Raw genomic sequence first — 15,446 nt, forward strand, 5'->3', positions numbered from 1 at the left:
GTAAAATGATCTGATAGGTACACTGCCGTCCGTTAGCTAAAACATCGCTAGGGGGAAAGGGGGAAATTTTCAAGACATTGCTACTTTAAAACTATTTATCGTAGAAATATGTATGTTACTTCGAAAGGAGCGTGTTTTATTTCTCTTCCAATTAAATAGAGTTTCAAACAAAATTTACTTATTTTATGGTATAAAAAACAATAGAAGTGGTTTTAGCTGTGTCATTTATTATTTATTACCTATGAAAACCTTTACTAAAACATCACTAACCATACTTTAATGACGTTGTAGTTTAGTATTTTGGAACAAATGTTTGATACAATTTTTACATAGATTAGAGTCCGGTCCTGATAGCAAGCAAATCTTACAGCTTTATATCACTCCTGACAAATTTATAAATTCAAGTAGTTAAAAGTTGAAATATAATTTAATTTTTACATTGTTTGCAAGATAAAGTTTAAATGTGACAGTGTGTTAAAAAACCAACGATTCTGTGAGTACAAAATTGCATTATTTATATCTAACCATAAAATCAGAAGTTAAAAGGCAATATTTTATCGATTTCAATCCAAATTATCGATTATCGACAACAACTTTTTGCTGATTCAAGTAATTAGGCTGCCGTCTAATTTTGTTAAGAGGCCAGGTCCGGCTTCAGATCCGCTGTTCCAATGCATGTAAATTTTCAACGGGACGATGGCTGAACCGGAATTAGCTACTACTTCACGAAATACACCGACTACGTCACATATCTCTTACTCTCATGCATTAAACAGTTTTAAACATCCTTCAAAAGACCAAGGTATCATACTTTCAACCATACAAGGAATACAAGTTTTCGAATATGTAAAAGCTGTTGGATCAATAGTACAGCCCAAAAACGTTATTTGGGCATCCAGAATCGCAAACAACCGCATCTGCATCTACCTCTCGTCTAAATATATAGTTGACCAATTTCTTAGCTCCCACAAACATGTAATTATTGACGGCAACCAAATTGAAGTAAGAAGATTAATAACTCCTGCCCAGAGATTAATCATATCAAGTGTATGTCCTACTATACCTAATAGCATAATTGAAGACCATCTAAAAACTATGGGTATAAAATCCGTCTCCAACATGACGTTTCTACGAGTAGGCATGCAAGACCCGGAATATAGCCACGTGCTTAGCTTTAGAAGGCAAATCTTCATAAGTCCTTTAGAAAATGCATCGATTCCTGACTCATTCCTAATTTCATTCGACAATACATCATATAGAATATACATTTCCATAGACGGTTTAAACTGCTCCAGATGCAAGACGGTCGGACATCAAGATTCTGACTGTCCTTCTTTATCATCATTAAGTAGTCCAATTAATCAAACGGAAACTGACCATCAAGTGAACGTACTCAACTCTGCCAATAAAGAATATAGCCAGCCAGAAGAACAACCACGGAAAGAACACGAAGAAGGTACCCAGACATTAAAGGAACCGAAACTTAACATTACAAAAAATCACGAATTAACATCAGCCACAAACGACCAAACCACTTCCATACAAACAAACAAAGAACTACAGATTTCGTCACAACCACAAATATCCCAAGATTCAGTAATTGAAAGCGATAGAAAAATCTCTGAAGCTATTCATGTTACTAAAAGACAAATTTCCACTTCTCCCGAAATCCTTGAAAATGACCTACCTCCTCCCACTACTGAAAAACAAAAAAATAAAAAGCCTAAAACTCAAGATTCTATTCCAGATATTCTCAATGAAATTAAAGAAAAAATTGAAAATAGAATCCCTTCCTTCACACTTTCTTTTCATGAAATATGTGATTTTCTGTCAAATTCCCTTCACTCAAAACATCCTGAACTTATTGCTAAAAATTATTCAAATGAAAGCGATGAAATCAAAGAACTTCTAAACTTTATATATTCTCAAACACAAAATAAAAGTTTAAAAAACAATATTACCAGATTGAAGAAGAAACTACTTCTAAGCAGTCTTTCTTCTACTGACGAAACTGACTACGAATCAAGTTCTCAAGTAAATAGTTAAAATGGCCAATAATACATTCATATTACAGTGGAACCTCAATGGTTATTTTACCCATATAGAATCCATCAAGCTTCTTATAAACGATTATCTTCCTTTAGTCATATGCATAGAAGAAACCCATTTCAAACATCAAAATGTAACATTAAAAAATTATGTTCCTTTTCTAAGAAACCGAGTTACAGATCATTCAAGCGGCGGAACAGCAATTTTCGTAAGGGATGACATAGAGTCAACCGAAATACAACTGCAAACAAACCTGGAAATAGTTGCAGTGTCAGTCACCCACAAAATGAAAATCAATATTTGCAACGTATACTTACCTCATCCTACTGATTTAGATATAACTGAACTAAGCAATGTTTTAAACCAAATTCCACACCCAAAAATAATATTAGGCGATTTTAACTGTCACAACAGTACCTGGGGAAGTAACAAAACCGACAAATGTGGTAATCTCTTAAACAATCTCATCGACAATTTAAATTTAGTGTTACTGAACACTGGCAAATCTACTAGGTTCAATTCATACAATGGTACATTTTCAGCTATAGATCTCTCTTTATGCAGTCCGTCGCTAGCTACTTTATTATACTGGGACACATTGGGGTATTTATATGATAGTGATCATTTCCCTATCACAATAAACATAGATACTAATGATATATTGACTTTTCCAATTCACCAAACATGGAAAATAAAGTCAGCTGACTGGGATTTGTATCGAACACTTATAGAAGGACAAACAAACAACTTTAATTTAACCAATACCGCAAACGAAAATCTGGAACTATTTAATAATATTATTATTTCTGCAGCAACAATCGCAGTGGGGAAAACAAAATCAAGTAAAAGGCAGCCAGTTCCTTGGTGGAATAACGAAATTGCCCAAGCACTTACTTTGTCTAAACACGCTTTCAACGTTTATAAGAAACATAAAACTATCGATAACCTTATAATTTTTAAAAATCTCAGAGCAAAAAGCAGACAATTGATCAAGAAAGGAAAACGAGACAGTTGGAAAAAGTATGTGGCTTCAATAAATCCTTCCACTCCCATAGGCGACATATGGAACAAAGTACGCAGAATAAAAGGAACAAAATACTTCCGAGGCATAGATACGCTATCATACAATAACCAAATGCATTCAAACAAGGTAGCTATTCCAGAAATACTAGCAGATATATATGAACTTAATTCTAGTGATTCCAACTATAGCATATCTTTTTTAGAATATAAAAATCTAATGGAATCGTCAAATATACAAATCACCGAGAGCGACAATCCAATAAACAAACCCATAAGTCTTCAAGAATTAGAATTTTGTTTAAGCGCAAAAAATTCGACGCCAGGACCTGATGATATCCACCCTCTTTTCTTACGAAATCTTCCTCTAAATGCAAAACTAATATTAGTTGATATTTTTAATAATATTTTCATTCAGCACGACTTTCCTGATCTATGGTCGCAAGCAACTATAATTCCAATCCTTAAATATAATAAACCAAAAGACGATCCAAATTCCTATCGTCCAATCTCACTTACTTGCTGTACCTGCAAACTTTTAGAAAAAATCCTTAATTATCGTTTTAAATGGTATCTCGAAAACAATAACCTAATAAGTATCAGACAAAGTGGATTTCGTACGGGTAGATCCACAACAGACAATCTAATAACCCTTGAATCAGCTGTACATGAATCTTTTCTGCACAATCAAAAACTTATTGCCGTATTTTTTGACATAAGAAAAGCTTTTGACACAACATGGAGACATCTTATACTAAAAACACTTCAAGAATGGAATGTCCAAGGGCATATGTTGTCGTTTATTAAAAATTTTCTAGAAACACGAACTTTTCGAGTTAGAGCCAATGGATTCACATCTTCCAGACGAGTACTGCAAAATGGCACTCCACAAGGATCTACTCTAAGTCCTACACTCTTTCTGATTGCAATAAATAGTATTATACATCAAATAAAGCTGCCTGTATTTACTAGCCTATATGCAGACGACTTAGTCATTTATCTAAAAACAAATAATGTAACTCTGGGATCACATATATTGCAAACGGCCTTACATACAATTGAAAACTGGTCGCAAAACACGGGTTTTATATTTTCTGGCGAAAAGACACGTTATTTAATTTTTAGCAAAAGGAAAGACTATCCTAATATTCAATTAACACTTAACGGAGTTATGCTGAAGCAGTCAGAAGAAATAAATTTCTTAGGACTTTCTTTTGAACGTGACTTAAAATGGAAAAACCACGTAACGAATCTGCAACGTTCTTGCCAATCCAGAATTAACCTACTAAAAATGCTGTCAAATACCTCTTGGGGGGCTGATACAACAACTTTACTTAATCTATATAGATCATTAATAAGAAGTAAATTAGATTACGGCTGTTTATGCTACGATACTGCTAACAAAACATCTTTAAAAAAACTTGACTACATTCAAAATACGTGCTTGAGATTGGTTTTAGGTGCCACACGAACTAGTCCAGTAAGTAGTTTACAAGTTCTGGCTAATGAACTCCCTTTAAGCCAACGAAGGCAACTTCTATCACTGAATTACGTTGCCAGAATTTCAGCAAACAAAAGCAACGTAACCTACTCAACAATATTCTACAGAACAAATATATCTTCTGATCATTACGAAAACATTGCAAGAAATATGCTACCATTTCCTGAGCGAACAAAACGTATTGGTTTTAATTTAGAACAGTTCAGTCTCACTATACCCATTCATGTAAATTTTCCTCCCTGGATGATCAATCCTCCAAAAATAGATATGTCTCTAAAAGATCTCCCTAAACATTCCACACATCCTTTCCTTATCCAGCAAGCTTTTAAAAATTTAATTTCCAAATACCCAACAACTCATCGAATCTTCACTGATGCTTCCAAATGTGATGAAGGACATGCTGCAGCTTATATCTGCGGAAACATCAAGTCTACCGTACGAATCCCAACAAATTGTTGTATATATACCGGAGAACTTACAGCAATTCACCAGGCAATGAAAAAATGTGGTTCTATCCATGAAAGCAAATTTGTGATTATCACCGATTCAATGAGCGCATTACTTGGGATAAAACAGCTATATACAACTCACGCTATTCTTCTCAAAATCAAAGAAGAATTATCTTATCTACAGAATCAACAGAAAGATATTCTCTTCATCTGGGTACCTTCCCATATGGGAATAATTGGCAACGAGGAAGTGGACTCTCTAGCAAGCAATGCAACTACCGACCAAAGTATTTCTATCACAGATCAAATACCTTGGACTGATCACAAAGTAAATATCAAAGGTCATGTCCACAGAACGTGGCAAACTACTTGGAATCAGACTAACAACAAACTAAAAGAATGCCTAAGTCAAGTAGGAACTAAACTCATGTTACCAAGAAATAGAAAAGACCAAGTCATCATCAACCGACTCCGAATAGGACATACGTTACTAACACACAAGCATATCTTCAACAAGGAGGCCGCTCCGATGTGTACCAATTGCAACACGCAACTGACAGTGAAACATATAATTATCGAGTGTCCAGTGTACCAGAAAGAAAGGATCGCGTGTGCTCTTAGTGACAATATTAAAAGTGTACTGACTTCAAACCTAAACTCCTTATTAAATTATCTCAAAATGACTAAACAATACACCAGATTGTAAAGCATGTTTATATAATAATATGTATCTTACTGTTTGTGTATGTCCCCCCGCTAATAACCCTTAGTGGTTGATGCGGGTTTATGTGTGTAAATAAAAAAAAAAAAAAAAATTTTTACATAACTAAATTATCAATAATTCCGACACCATAATATCGCTACGGTGTTTAATTACGTTATAATTAAGGTTTTGATTTAATTTTTAAAACGAAACCTTGTCTAAAACATCACTAAAGGTGTTTAATTGTTTATTGGCTAAAATAGTTTACTCCAGTAGCCATTTTTTATATTATATGCTTAACTAAAACATCGCTTATTTGATAACCTTTCCTTAATAGCGATGTTTTAGTTAAGTAATAATGCCTTAGATTTGAAGCAATACAGTAAAATGTCATTAACCAACCAAATAAAACGGCAAACTTTGGACAAGAAACATTTATTATTATTAAAGAAATGAAAAAGGTATAAAAACAAAGTAGCACTCACAGGCCAAATAAAAAATCGAACAAAAAACAAAACTTATGAAGTGAATATCAAATTTTTAGAGGAAAAGGATGTAATTATTTATGTACTTAATTTCGTAGACTGGTCTAAGAAAAATAACAAACACATAAGGGACGGGGGCGCAGGATAGATTGAGTGGATATGATGGATAAGATTTTGATGAGATATATTCCGCGTGAATCCGAAAGCACTAATAATAGTACTAATACTTGTTTCATGAATCAGGAACTAGATTTATTTTTAAATGTTGTCGTATTTTAAAACATTGTTATCCGTCCTCTTCACCCGTCTCCTAATCATAGAAATTGTTTCTCTTTTAATATTATCATTAACAATATTTAAAAGTTATCAACGTTAATATAAATCTAGTTTCATTCCCCTCCTCGTCATCAGTTTTTGTTGGTAATGTTTTCCAAAATGTCAATTTATGTGGCGGTACTATAGGCGTTAATTTGTCAATTAACGTAGTTTTTCGGTTAAGTTCAACGCCTTTTGGAGAAGTGCGAAATGTGAGAATCATACAACTTGGATTTTTTTAAATATCTGTCAGTCATAACTTGCAGATATATAAAATCTTCATTAAAATTATTTTTGTATAGTAACCCAAATGAATTTCGTTTAAAACAAACATGTTTCATATTTTATAAGTAACCTCTTGGGTTACTTTTTTGTATACGCTTCTCACTAATCAAATTTGGAACATTAACAAAATTTTGTGGTGACATAGATTTGACTATCACTTTGGAGTTATTTATCGAAGCAACTGCGTCTTCGAAATCGGTAAAGTCATACAGATTACCCTTCTTCCTAATTGCAAGTTCTACCTGATGGTGAACTTGATCAGCGCTCATAAACGTATGATCAGGTTAAAAATAAAATAAGGAAATTTCTTCTGTAGATATTAAGTCACTGTTTACCATATGAACTAATTTATATAAAAGTAGCCAATTCTTATTTTGCGCTGTACAATTATCTAACCATATATTAAATGTTCTGGATATGGCGATTTTGCATTAAACATACATAAAAGGCGCTTATTATATCTTCTTGTTTTCGTCCAGCTATGCCATCATGCCACAAAACGGTTAACGGTTTTTGATTAGATGTTATTGTTCCCAGGGGAGCATGGAGCAAAAGTTTGATTGTAAGCAATTAAACGTGGGCAAAATATTATACTTTTAAAGGTTTCTAATCTTGGTAGCATTATGATATTTTCTAAATCTGAAGATATATAAATTACATTGTCACTTTGAGCCAGATTTTTATGCTTAGTATACAACTTCCTGGCTTGTGTATACTTAAGGCGATGTTTTCGAAATTCGACACAAATATTGCAATCTACTACAGTATTACAATCATGTGATGTTTGCTGTTTATGTAAATTAAAAGACTCACACATTTCGCACTCCTCATTACCAAGTCGAGTGAATGAAATATTCAAAGTTTTGAGTTGTTTGCGATAAACCTCATAGGACATATTTTATTTTCTTCTGGATTAGGGTGGGCCGAAAAAATATTTTTTTTATCCGATCGAAACGGGGTAGGTTTTAAAAGTTGCATTTTGGGTCCTAAAAGAAAACTGTAAAATATTTTTGTTGAAAACAAATATCTTCAGTCTGCGCATTTGACTAAAAATTTCAGTTTTTTTGGTATAAAGTAACTTTTTGGAAATAATTTTGTACACATTAAGAAATGAGATAGAATGACCGGGTAGCGTTATATATGTTTGTTAACACTAATAGAATAACCCCAAACAGTTTCATTTGTCTTATGCAACATCTTCAGTGTGCGCAAGAACCACCAATTTACGTGATTTTAAGGTTAAATACAATATTTTTATACCACTTACCTTTTCTAATACTTGAAGTCTAGTTGTTTTGAAAAGTCTACAGTCAGATTTTTTCTGTACATTTATCGAGGAAAATATAACATCATTTATGCAACTCTTCGCTAGTTCATAATGAACTACCCAGGACTCACCACAAGGATGTGGTTGCATATCGAGTCCCACCCGTGCCCTCCCTTTCACCCAACCATGAGAGCACGTTGGTCTTTTTGCTTAGGCTTTGAACTCTTTCTTGGAGTCAAACTTAGGCCGTATTGCTCTGTCAAATAGTCTAGTTCTGATTATTTGATCCCTTTTCTTTTCATCGCACGCTTGTAGTGCTGATCGTGTGACTTCTTTTACTGCTCTTTCGACAGCTTCCAGAGTTAAACAAAGTAGATTTGAGTATGGGTCAGAAATATTTATACGACATATGCAGAATAGTTACTAAAGGCGAATCAGCACCAGGATTTGGGGATAGAAGTCCTGGAAAGTTGAATCATGCACGCTGGGTGACAACTGCCAATCGTGTACTCCGATTGTACATTGCATCTAGTTCACCATCACATCAGTTGAAAGATTTAGCCAAATTTGTTGCCTTAGTTTATGCTCCAAGCTGGTTCACTATCAAATGCAATCACAAACTGAAGGATGGTTCAAGCAACCTTTGGAAAATGCTGGACTTTTCATCATATGTCACACGAACAAAAGAAAGTGATTCATAAGTGCATTCAAAATAATGCATACTTCGCACACCACGAAAATATGCTTGTGGCAATGTTCTCCGATGACAGGGAACACATTCGTCAGCTTGCGATAAGACGAATATTAAAAACGAGAAGAAAAAACGACAGAGAACGAGTTCGACTTTTTGAAATTCCTAAAATAAATTTTTCTGCCAAAGAATACGTAGATTTAATTGCATGGCAGTTTATGGATGTAACTGAGCCCCCTGTTACCATGCATCTATCAGAAGAGGACCTCAACAGAATATTGGTTGACGGCTTGTCAGATATTCTTGCAGAATATCTGACAAGCTATTCTGGTGTGCTGGGAAAATTACCGACACATACTCAAGCTGTCGAAAGAGCAGTAAAAGAAGTCACACGATTAGCACTACAAGTGTGCGATGGAAAGAAAAGGGATGAAATAATCAGAACTAGACTATTTGACAGAGCAATACGGCCTAAGTTTGACTCTAAGAAAGAGATCAAAGCCTAAGCAAAAAGAACAACGTGCTCTCATGGTTGGGTAGTGGAAGGGAGGGCACAGGTGGGACTAGACATGCAACCACCTCCTCGTGGTGAGTCCTGGGTAGGTCATTATGAACTAGCGAAGAGTTGCATAAATGATGATATATTTTCGTCGATAAATGTACAGAAAAAAGCTGACTGTAGACTTTTCAAAACAACTAGACTTCAAATATTAGAAAAGGTAAGTGGTAAAAAATATTGTATTTAACCTTAAAATCACGTAAATTAGTGGTTCTTGCGCACACTGAAGATGTTGCATAAGACAAATGAAACTGTTTGGGGTTATTCTATTAGTGTTAACAAACATATATAACGCTACCCGGTCATTCTATCTCATTTCTTAATGTGTACAAAATTATTTCCAAAAAGTTACTTTTTACCAAAAAAACTGAAATTTTAAGTCAAATGCGCAGACTGAAGATATTTTTTTTCAGCAAAATTATTTTGCAGTTTTCTTTTAGGACCCCAAATGCAACTTTTAAAACCTACCCCGTTTCGATCGGATAAAAAAATATTTTTTCGGCCCACCCTATTCTGGATATTTTGAACAGAAATCTTTGTACATAGAAGTTATACTGATATCGCTCGGTAAATATCGTCTCAATGACGCGTGCTCGCGTCTGTAGTGCGCTCTGCAAGATTGAATGATTGTATGTGGTTATTAATTAACTGGCGATCTATACGATACGTTTTCTGGTGTTTTCCACGCATGTCTGAATGAATGGGATTTGTAGCATCAAGTGACCTCAATATCGCGTCGTTATTTTTTTTATAACCCAAGGTAGCCAAAAAATATTTTACCCACGTCAATAACAGATCCACTTCTTTTCTTCTCAAACGCAAAACATCTTTTCGGTTTCTTTTAGGTTCACTTGTGTATTTTCTTTTCGGAACTGCTACAGCCACTTGAGACATAACAAAAACTCTTCGCTGTTCAAAAGACAAACTCAAAAAATCAGAGTTTAACTGTGCTCTATCTTGCCCAGTAAATTGCTCAGTATTCTAATTGCTTTTTAGCTCTCTTCTCTTTAATCCGTTCACCTAGGCCAGTGTCATACTTCTTTCGTTTCTGTGGTTGGACATCAAGTTCACTTTTCCCAGTACCAGTGCTTTTCGTTTGCATAGTGTTAGTATTTTTGTTTTTATTAGTCAAATCTACAGTGTGTTTTCTTGGCTCTTTTTTTCCCATTTTCAATGCATCTTATTTGACGACAGTGAATTACGGAATGTATGAGATGGTGAATATTTGGTGAGTGTAGCTGTATAAGTAGAAGGCTCGGTTAAATTTGTAGGAAAAGTTCGTAATTGACGTTACTTTGGCAATTTTCGGTGCGAAGGAACGTTTTCTGGCAAATTTAAATCGTCTGAATCTTCGCTTGAATCTGGAATATAATCTTCGTCGAGAAGTGAGTCCTCTGAATTAAAATCTAATATATTAGGACATAATGATGGTTTTGTATTATTATCAGGATGAAAAGAATTATGTTGGATAGAATCAGGTACATTATCAGATGGAAAATCATCTGCTGGCATTTCTTCATTATAAAACATATCAGTTTTTTCTAATGATATGCTGGGAAAGGCTTTGTTTAGCATAGTAATTTCATTTATCAAATTTAGGGATTGGTAAGATGTTAAACTATTTTGAGTCTCACTAAATTTGTTGAAAACTGCCGACGTCATGGAATATGGTCAAGCACACAAATTGTTTACAAATTCTGTTTCCTGTTCGCATCTTAAAATAATCCGAACTTGGTATTTTTGACGTTACCATATTATCTAATATGAGTTGAGATCGTCGGGAAATTTTAGAACTGCAAAAAACGAAAAATTACATTTACTAGGAATAATAACAGGTATTATTGGAATAGGATTAGAAAACAAGTAAATATTTCTTAAACAATATAAACTGTCATACACACAAACACACTATCATGGAAACATACAAAATATACAATCTTTCATCTTGTACATGTATCTACAGTACAAGTCGTAATTAATTCCATTAACTTTTAAAGCGCATTTGTTTAAAATTTTAGTAATAATAACAAGGAGGAACTTACCAAGGAATTTTCTTAGCCATATTGATGATTTGGCGTGAAATATCCTGTTCACCAAAAGCGCGTGACGTACTTTCTCCGATCGACAATTAATAGAACAATACCGACGATATACGATATGACATATGACCGCAGTGTAGGACAGGTGATACGGTGAGTGGGAGGTCGCCTAGTGATGTTTTAGCGTAGTATTGCTACTTAAAGGTGTTTTAGTTATGGAACTTCTTGGAGATTATTTGTCGCAAAACACGCTAAGAAAGATTAGTGATGTTTAAGTTTTACATCGTACAACAATATTTTAAATGTTCCTTACCTTTAATATCGTTAAGAAATTTTATCGATATTTTAGTGTAGTAATTGTGTATAACGGGTTTTTAGTAAAGTATTGTTTCGCGATGTAGTGAAATAAACCTTGACTAAAAAAAAGTTAAAGTATGTTAACGGTCTTATAGCTGTATAACTTTGGGCAACGTGGTTTTAGCTAGGTAGCTTAAATGAACATTTAAACAAAATACTATCATTGCAGGCGGTTCCTGATATTTTATTTGAGTAATGTGGATAAACGTAGTTTAAGCTTTGTAAAGTTAAAATTGTGTTGCAGATAACGATGTTTTTGTTTATGCTATCTTTGAAACTACAAAACTTAGAAATACGAATCCAGGACAGATCGATAGAGAATTTTTTTTATATAGTGTGGCACCTATAACTCAAAATCGGCTTATGGTGGCTTAGCGATGTTTTAGCTAACGGACAGCAGTATACAATAATAAATAATAGTAATCCTAAATAATGCTATATTAGAGTCGGTTCGCTAAACTCAGACGCAACTGGCTAGATATTTTAGTCGATAATTTTTTTGTTTTTTGACAATTTTGAAAAAATTGTCAAAATTACTAACTATTTAGTGATTATTAACTATTTAGCAATTATTTTTTGCCAATTTTACTAACATTGGGAAAATTACCGACTAAAATATCTAGAAAGTTGCGTCTGAGTTTAGCGAAGAGACTATATATATATGTATTAATATTAACCAATTAATCATTAGATATTAAACAAAATACAGAGTGGGCCAAACAGAACAGTCCACCTCGATATATGGCAGTATTTATTAGATTTTAAGAAAATTAAGAAACAGATCGATTTTTTTTCTAAGGGAGACACATTTTTACGATACATACATCTGTCATTTGTAAACCCCCTTCCTTCCATTTCCCCCACCCCTTATTTTTAAATAGGGAATAGGGTTTTCGTGTTACTTCATTTGAAAAGTTATTCAATTCTCTATTCAGTAACATTAACATTGACATAATTATTTATACAGGGTGTTCAAGAAAAATTATTTTGAATTAACTTAATTGAGAAAAACAGAAGAATGTATGCAATTTATTTAACTCATAATACATTCTACTAATGATAGAAAACAGAGAAAAATGTTTATTTGACAATTAAATATTGTTTTTTGCTTAAATTTAATATTCAACCTACCAAGAGGCAGATGGTTAGCTGCTTGAACATTGAAATTAAGCGAAAAGCAATGTTTATTTATCAAAAAACATTTTTTTCTGTTTTGTGACAGCAGTAGAATGTATTCTGAATTAAATTTATTACATACATTCTTCTTTTTGTGTCATTTAATTTAATTAAAATTTTTTTCTTGGACAACCTGTATAAATAGTTATCTTATTGGTTATATTACTGAATAAATAATTGAATAACCTTTTAAATGAGCTAACACACGACCCCTATTCCCTATTTAAAAATAAGGTGTGGGGGAAGTGGAAGGGAGGGGGTTGACAAATGACAAATGTATGTACCGCGAAAATGAGTCCCCCTTATATCAAAAATCGACCTGTTTCGAAATTTTCTTAAAATCTAATAAATACTGTCAAATATCAAGGTGGACGGTTTTCTTTGTCCCACTCTGTATAAAAAAATTAGTCTTCCTCATCAGTTTCAGCAAGTTCATCGGGCTCCGAAATATTCTGATCTAATTTTGATATATTCTTCTTGGTGCCGATTTGGAATAACATTATTTTTAATTAAATTAATTAGATTCGCGTATTTTTAGATTATCATTATTATCCCGGTTATTTACAGCGTTCTTCGCCTTCCGGTTCCCAGTTTTTTTTTAGATGCCAATTTAAATTCTTCGTTGTATAGCGGTGCCAGTGAAGGTGAAGTAATGGTTGATCGCCTTGTCTTGTGCCCTTTCACACAAATTCTTATTTCTTCTTCACTTTCCGGATCTAATGATGCTTTTGCTGTAACCGTGGAAAAATTTTGATCAGGTGATGCCAAGGATAAGTTAGACTTACGCCAATTATCCGGTACGTGATATTAGCTGTTCTGGGTTACGCCGTGAGGGTTACGCCAAATGTTGGGATGAAATTGTGAAACCACCAAATGTACATAATGATTCTGATATTTTATAGGTTTATAGTAATAGGTGGGGTACGACCTTTGTCCGGGAGGTGTATTTCTGGTCGGTCTTTCAGAAAAACCAAAAATCTCAATTTCTAATTTTTAAGGGGTTACGCTCTTTGGCATTTACACGATCGATATTATTGAATTACGAATGGTATCATTTTCTGTCTATTGATTTCCTGACGATATGAAATGTGAAAGGCACATCAAGAGTACACACGTTATGCACGCTATACAAATTTTTTATACACATGTTTTATACACGTATTTTTATACAACAAAATTGGACACAATTCATTTATAATGTTTTATTGAACGAAATACTATTTTTAGGTAATGGTTCCTTTTTGGCAGATTTAATCAATTATACAACTTTAGAGGACAACAATGACAATTTTGGTGATGACAGTGACAGCTATGAAGACGTCTATACCTTTTACGGACCCTTCAGCAAGGTGGTTAACATTTTTAAAGATATAATTTTAAGTTTATTCATACTTGTTCTTGACTGTATTCTACTGTATCTATTTTGTTCCTTTAGTAAAATTCGAAAAAAATACAACGTTTATATTTTAAATTTTGTTATTTTGGATACATTTGCACAGATAAAGTCCATCATTGATTTTTTGTTTATTTATACTTTATCTGTAAATCAATACTACAAGTTTAGCTATGTAATTTTTTTAACAGTTCATTTTTATAAGTACAGCCTAGCATTTTATTTTATTTTGTCTTTTTTATTAGCACTGGAATGGTTTGTGGAATCTTACCGACCACATTTACTTAATATTCCAGATTTTGTAAGAAACGTTGTTTTATTTGTTTTAAATTGTATAGTTCTAGTTTTAGGTATATTTACCTACTTTTTGCCTAGTATTGTAAGACATGATGATATAGTAATCTTCATTGCATATTTCGCAACTTTGTTTAGTATGTTAATTTTAAATGTATTAGTTCGTCGTGTGGACTTAACAAGAGCTTACGTTCATACGTCCTACATTCTTAATGTAGCAAATATCGTTTTTGTGTCATATTTCATTTTAATTTTATATAATATATTCCTTATTTATGTAGTAGAGCTAAATTTCGTTTGTTATTGCATTTTGTTGTTTACGTTGTTTATTCCTCAACTTCTAGCACACGCACATTTTGTTTTAATAATGTGGGTTTTCTATAAGAATAACATTGATGTAAGAAATGTTGTAAATCGCCATTTTAAGGTTTTGGAAGATTTCAACGACGACAGAACGTTAACAGAAAATCAAGAGGTTGAAGAAAATACGTACATTCATGCAGATAATTTTGGTAGTGTAGATGATACTAGACGAATAAGTAGTTTTATATAAAATGTAGAGTGATAATACTTTGTAAAAAAATACAATATCAAATACCATCTGCGATTTACTCTTTTTTTTTTTCATTTAAGTAACCTTATCAACTACGAAAATGTTAGCGTTTAAACAATATGTTACCATGATATAATATTAACTGGTAACTGGTACACTTTTGGAAGGGTTGATATAATATATAGGTTAGGGTGGTGCGAAAAAAGTCAAGTTGATAATCCAGTATCGCTATAGTGCGGAAAAGTTGCGATTGGTAATTAAAAGAAAAACAAAACAAAAATTATTCAAATCGGAATTTATCTTCCGAACC

The 15,446-nt window shown here is 33.2% G+C and overlaps 1 protein-coding gene across 1 annotated transcript in view; it reads left to right on the forward strand.

The window, feature by feature from the left end:
* The window catches only part of LOC126887192 (uncharacterized), a 37,039-nt gene extending 21,861 nt beyond the window's left edge, over nt 1–15,178 (forward strand). Inside the window, exon 2 of the mRNA XM_050654581.1 lies at nt 14,124–15,178. Coding sequence (XP_050510538.1) covers nt 14,124–15,136 — 1,013 coding nt within the window. The 3' untranslated portion in view covers nt 15,137–15,178. The remainder of the gene's footprint in view (nt 1–14,123) is intronic.
* Nucleotides 15,179–15,446: the final 268 nt, after the last annotated feature.

The sequence above is a fragment of the Diabrotica virgifera genome, chromosome 6 (genome assembly GCF_917563875.1).
Source record: "Diabrotica virgifera virgifera chromosome 6, PGI_DIABVI_V3a".
NCBI lineage: Eukaryota > Metazoa > Arthropoda > Insecta > Coleoptera > Chrysomelidae > Diabrotica > Diabrotica virgifera.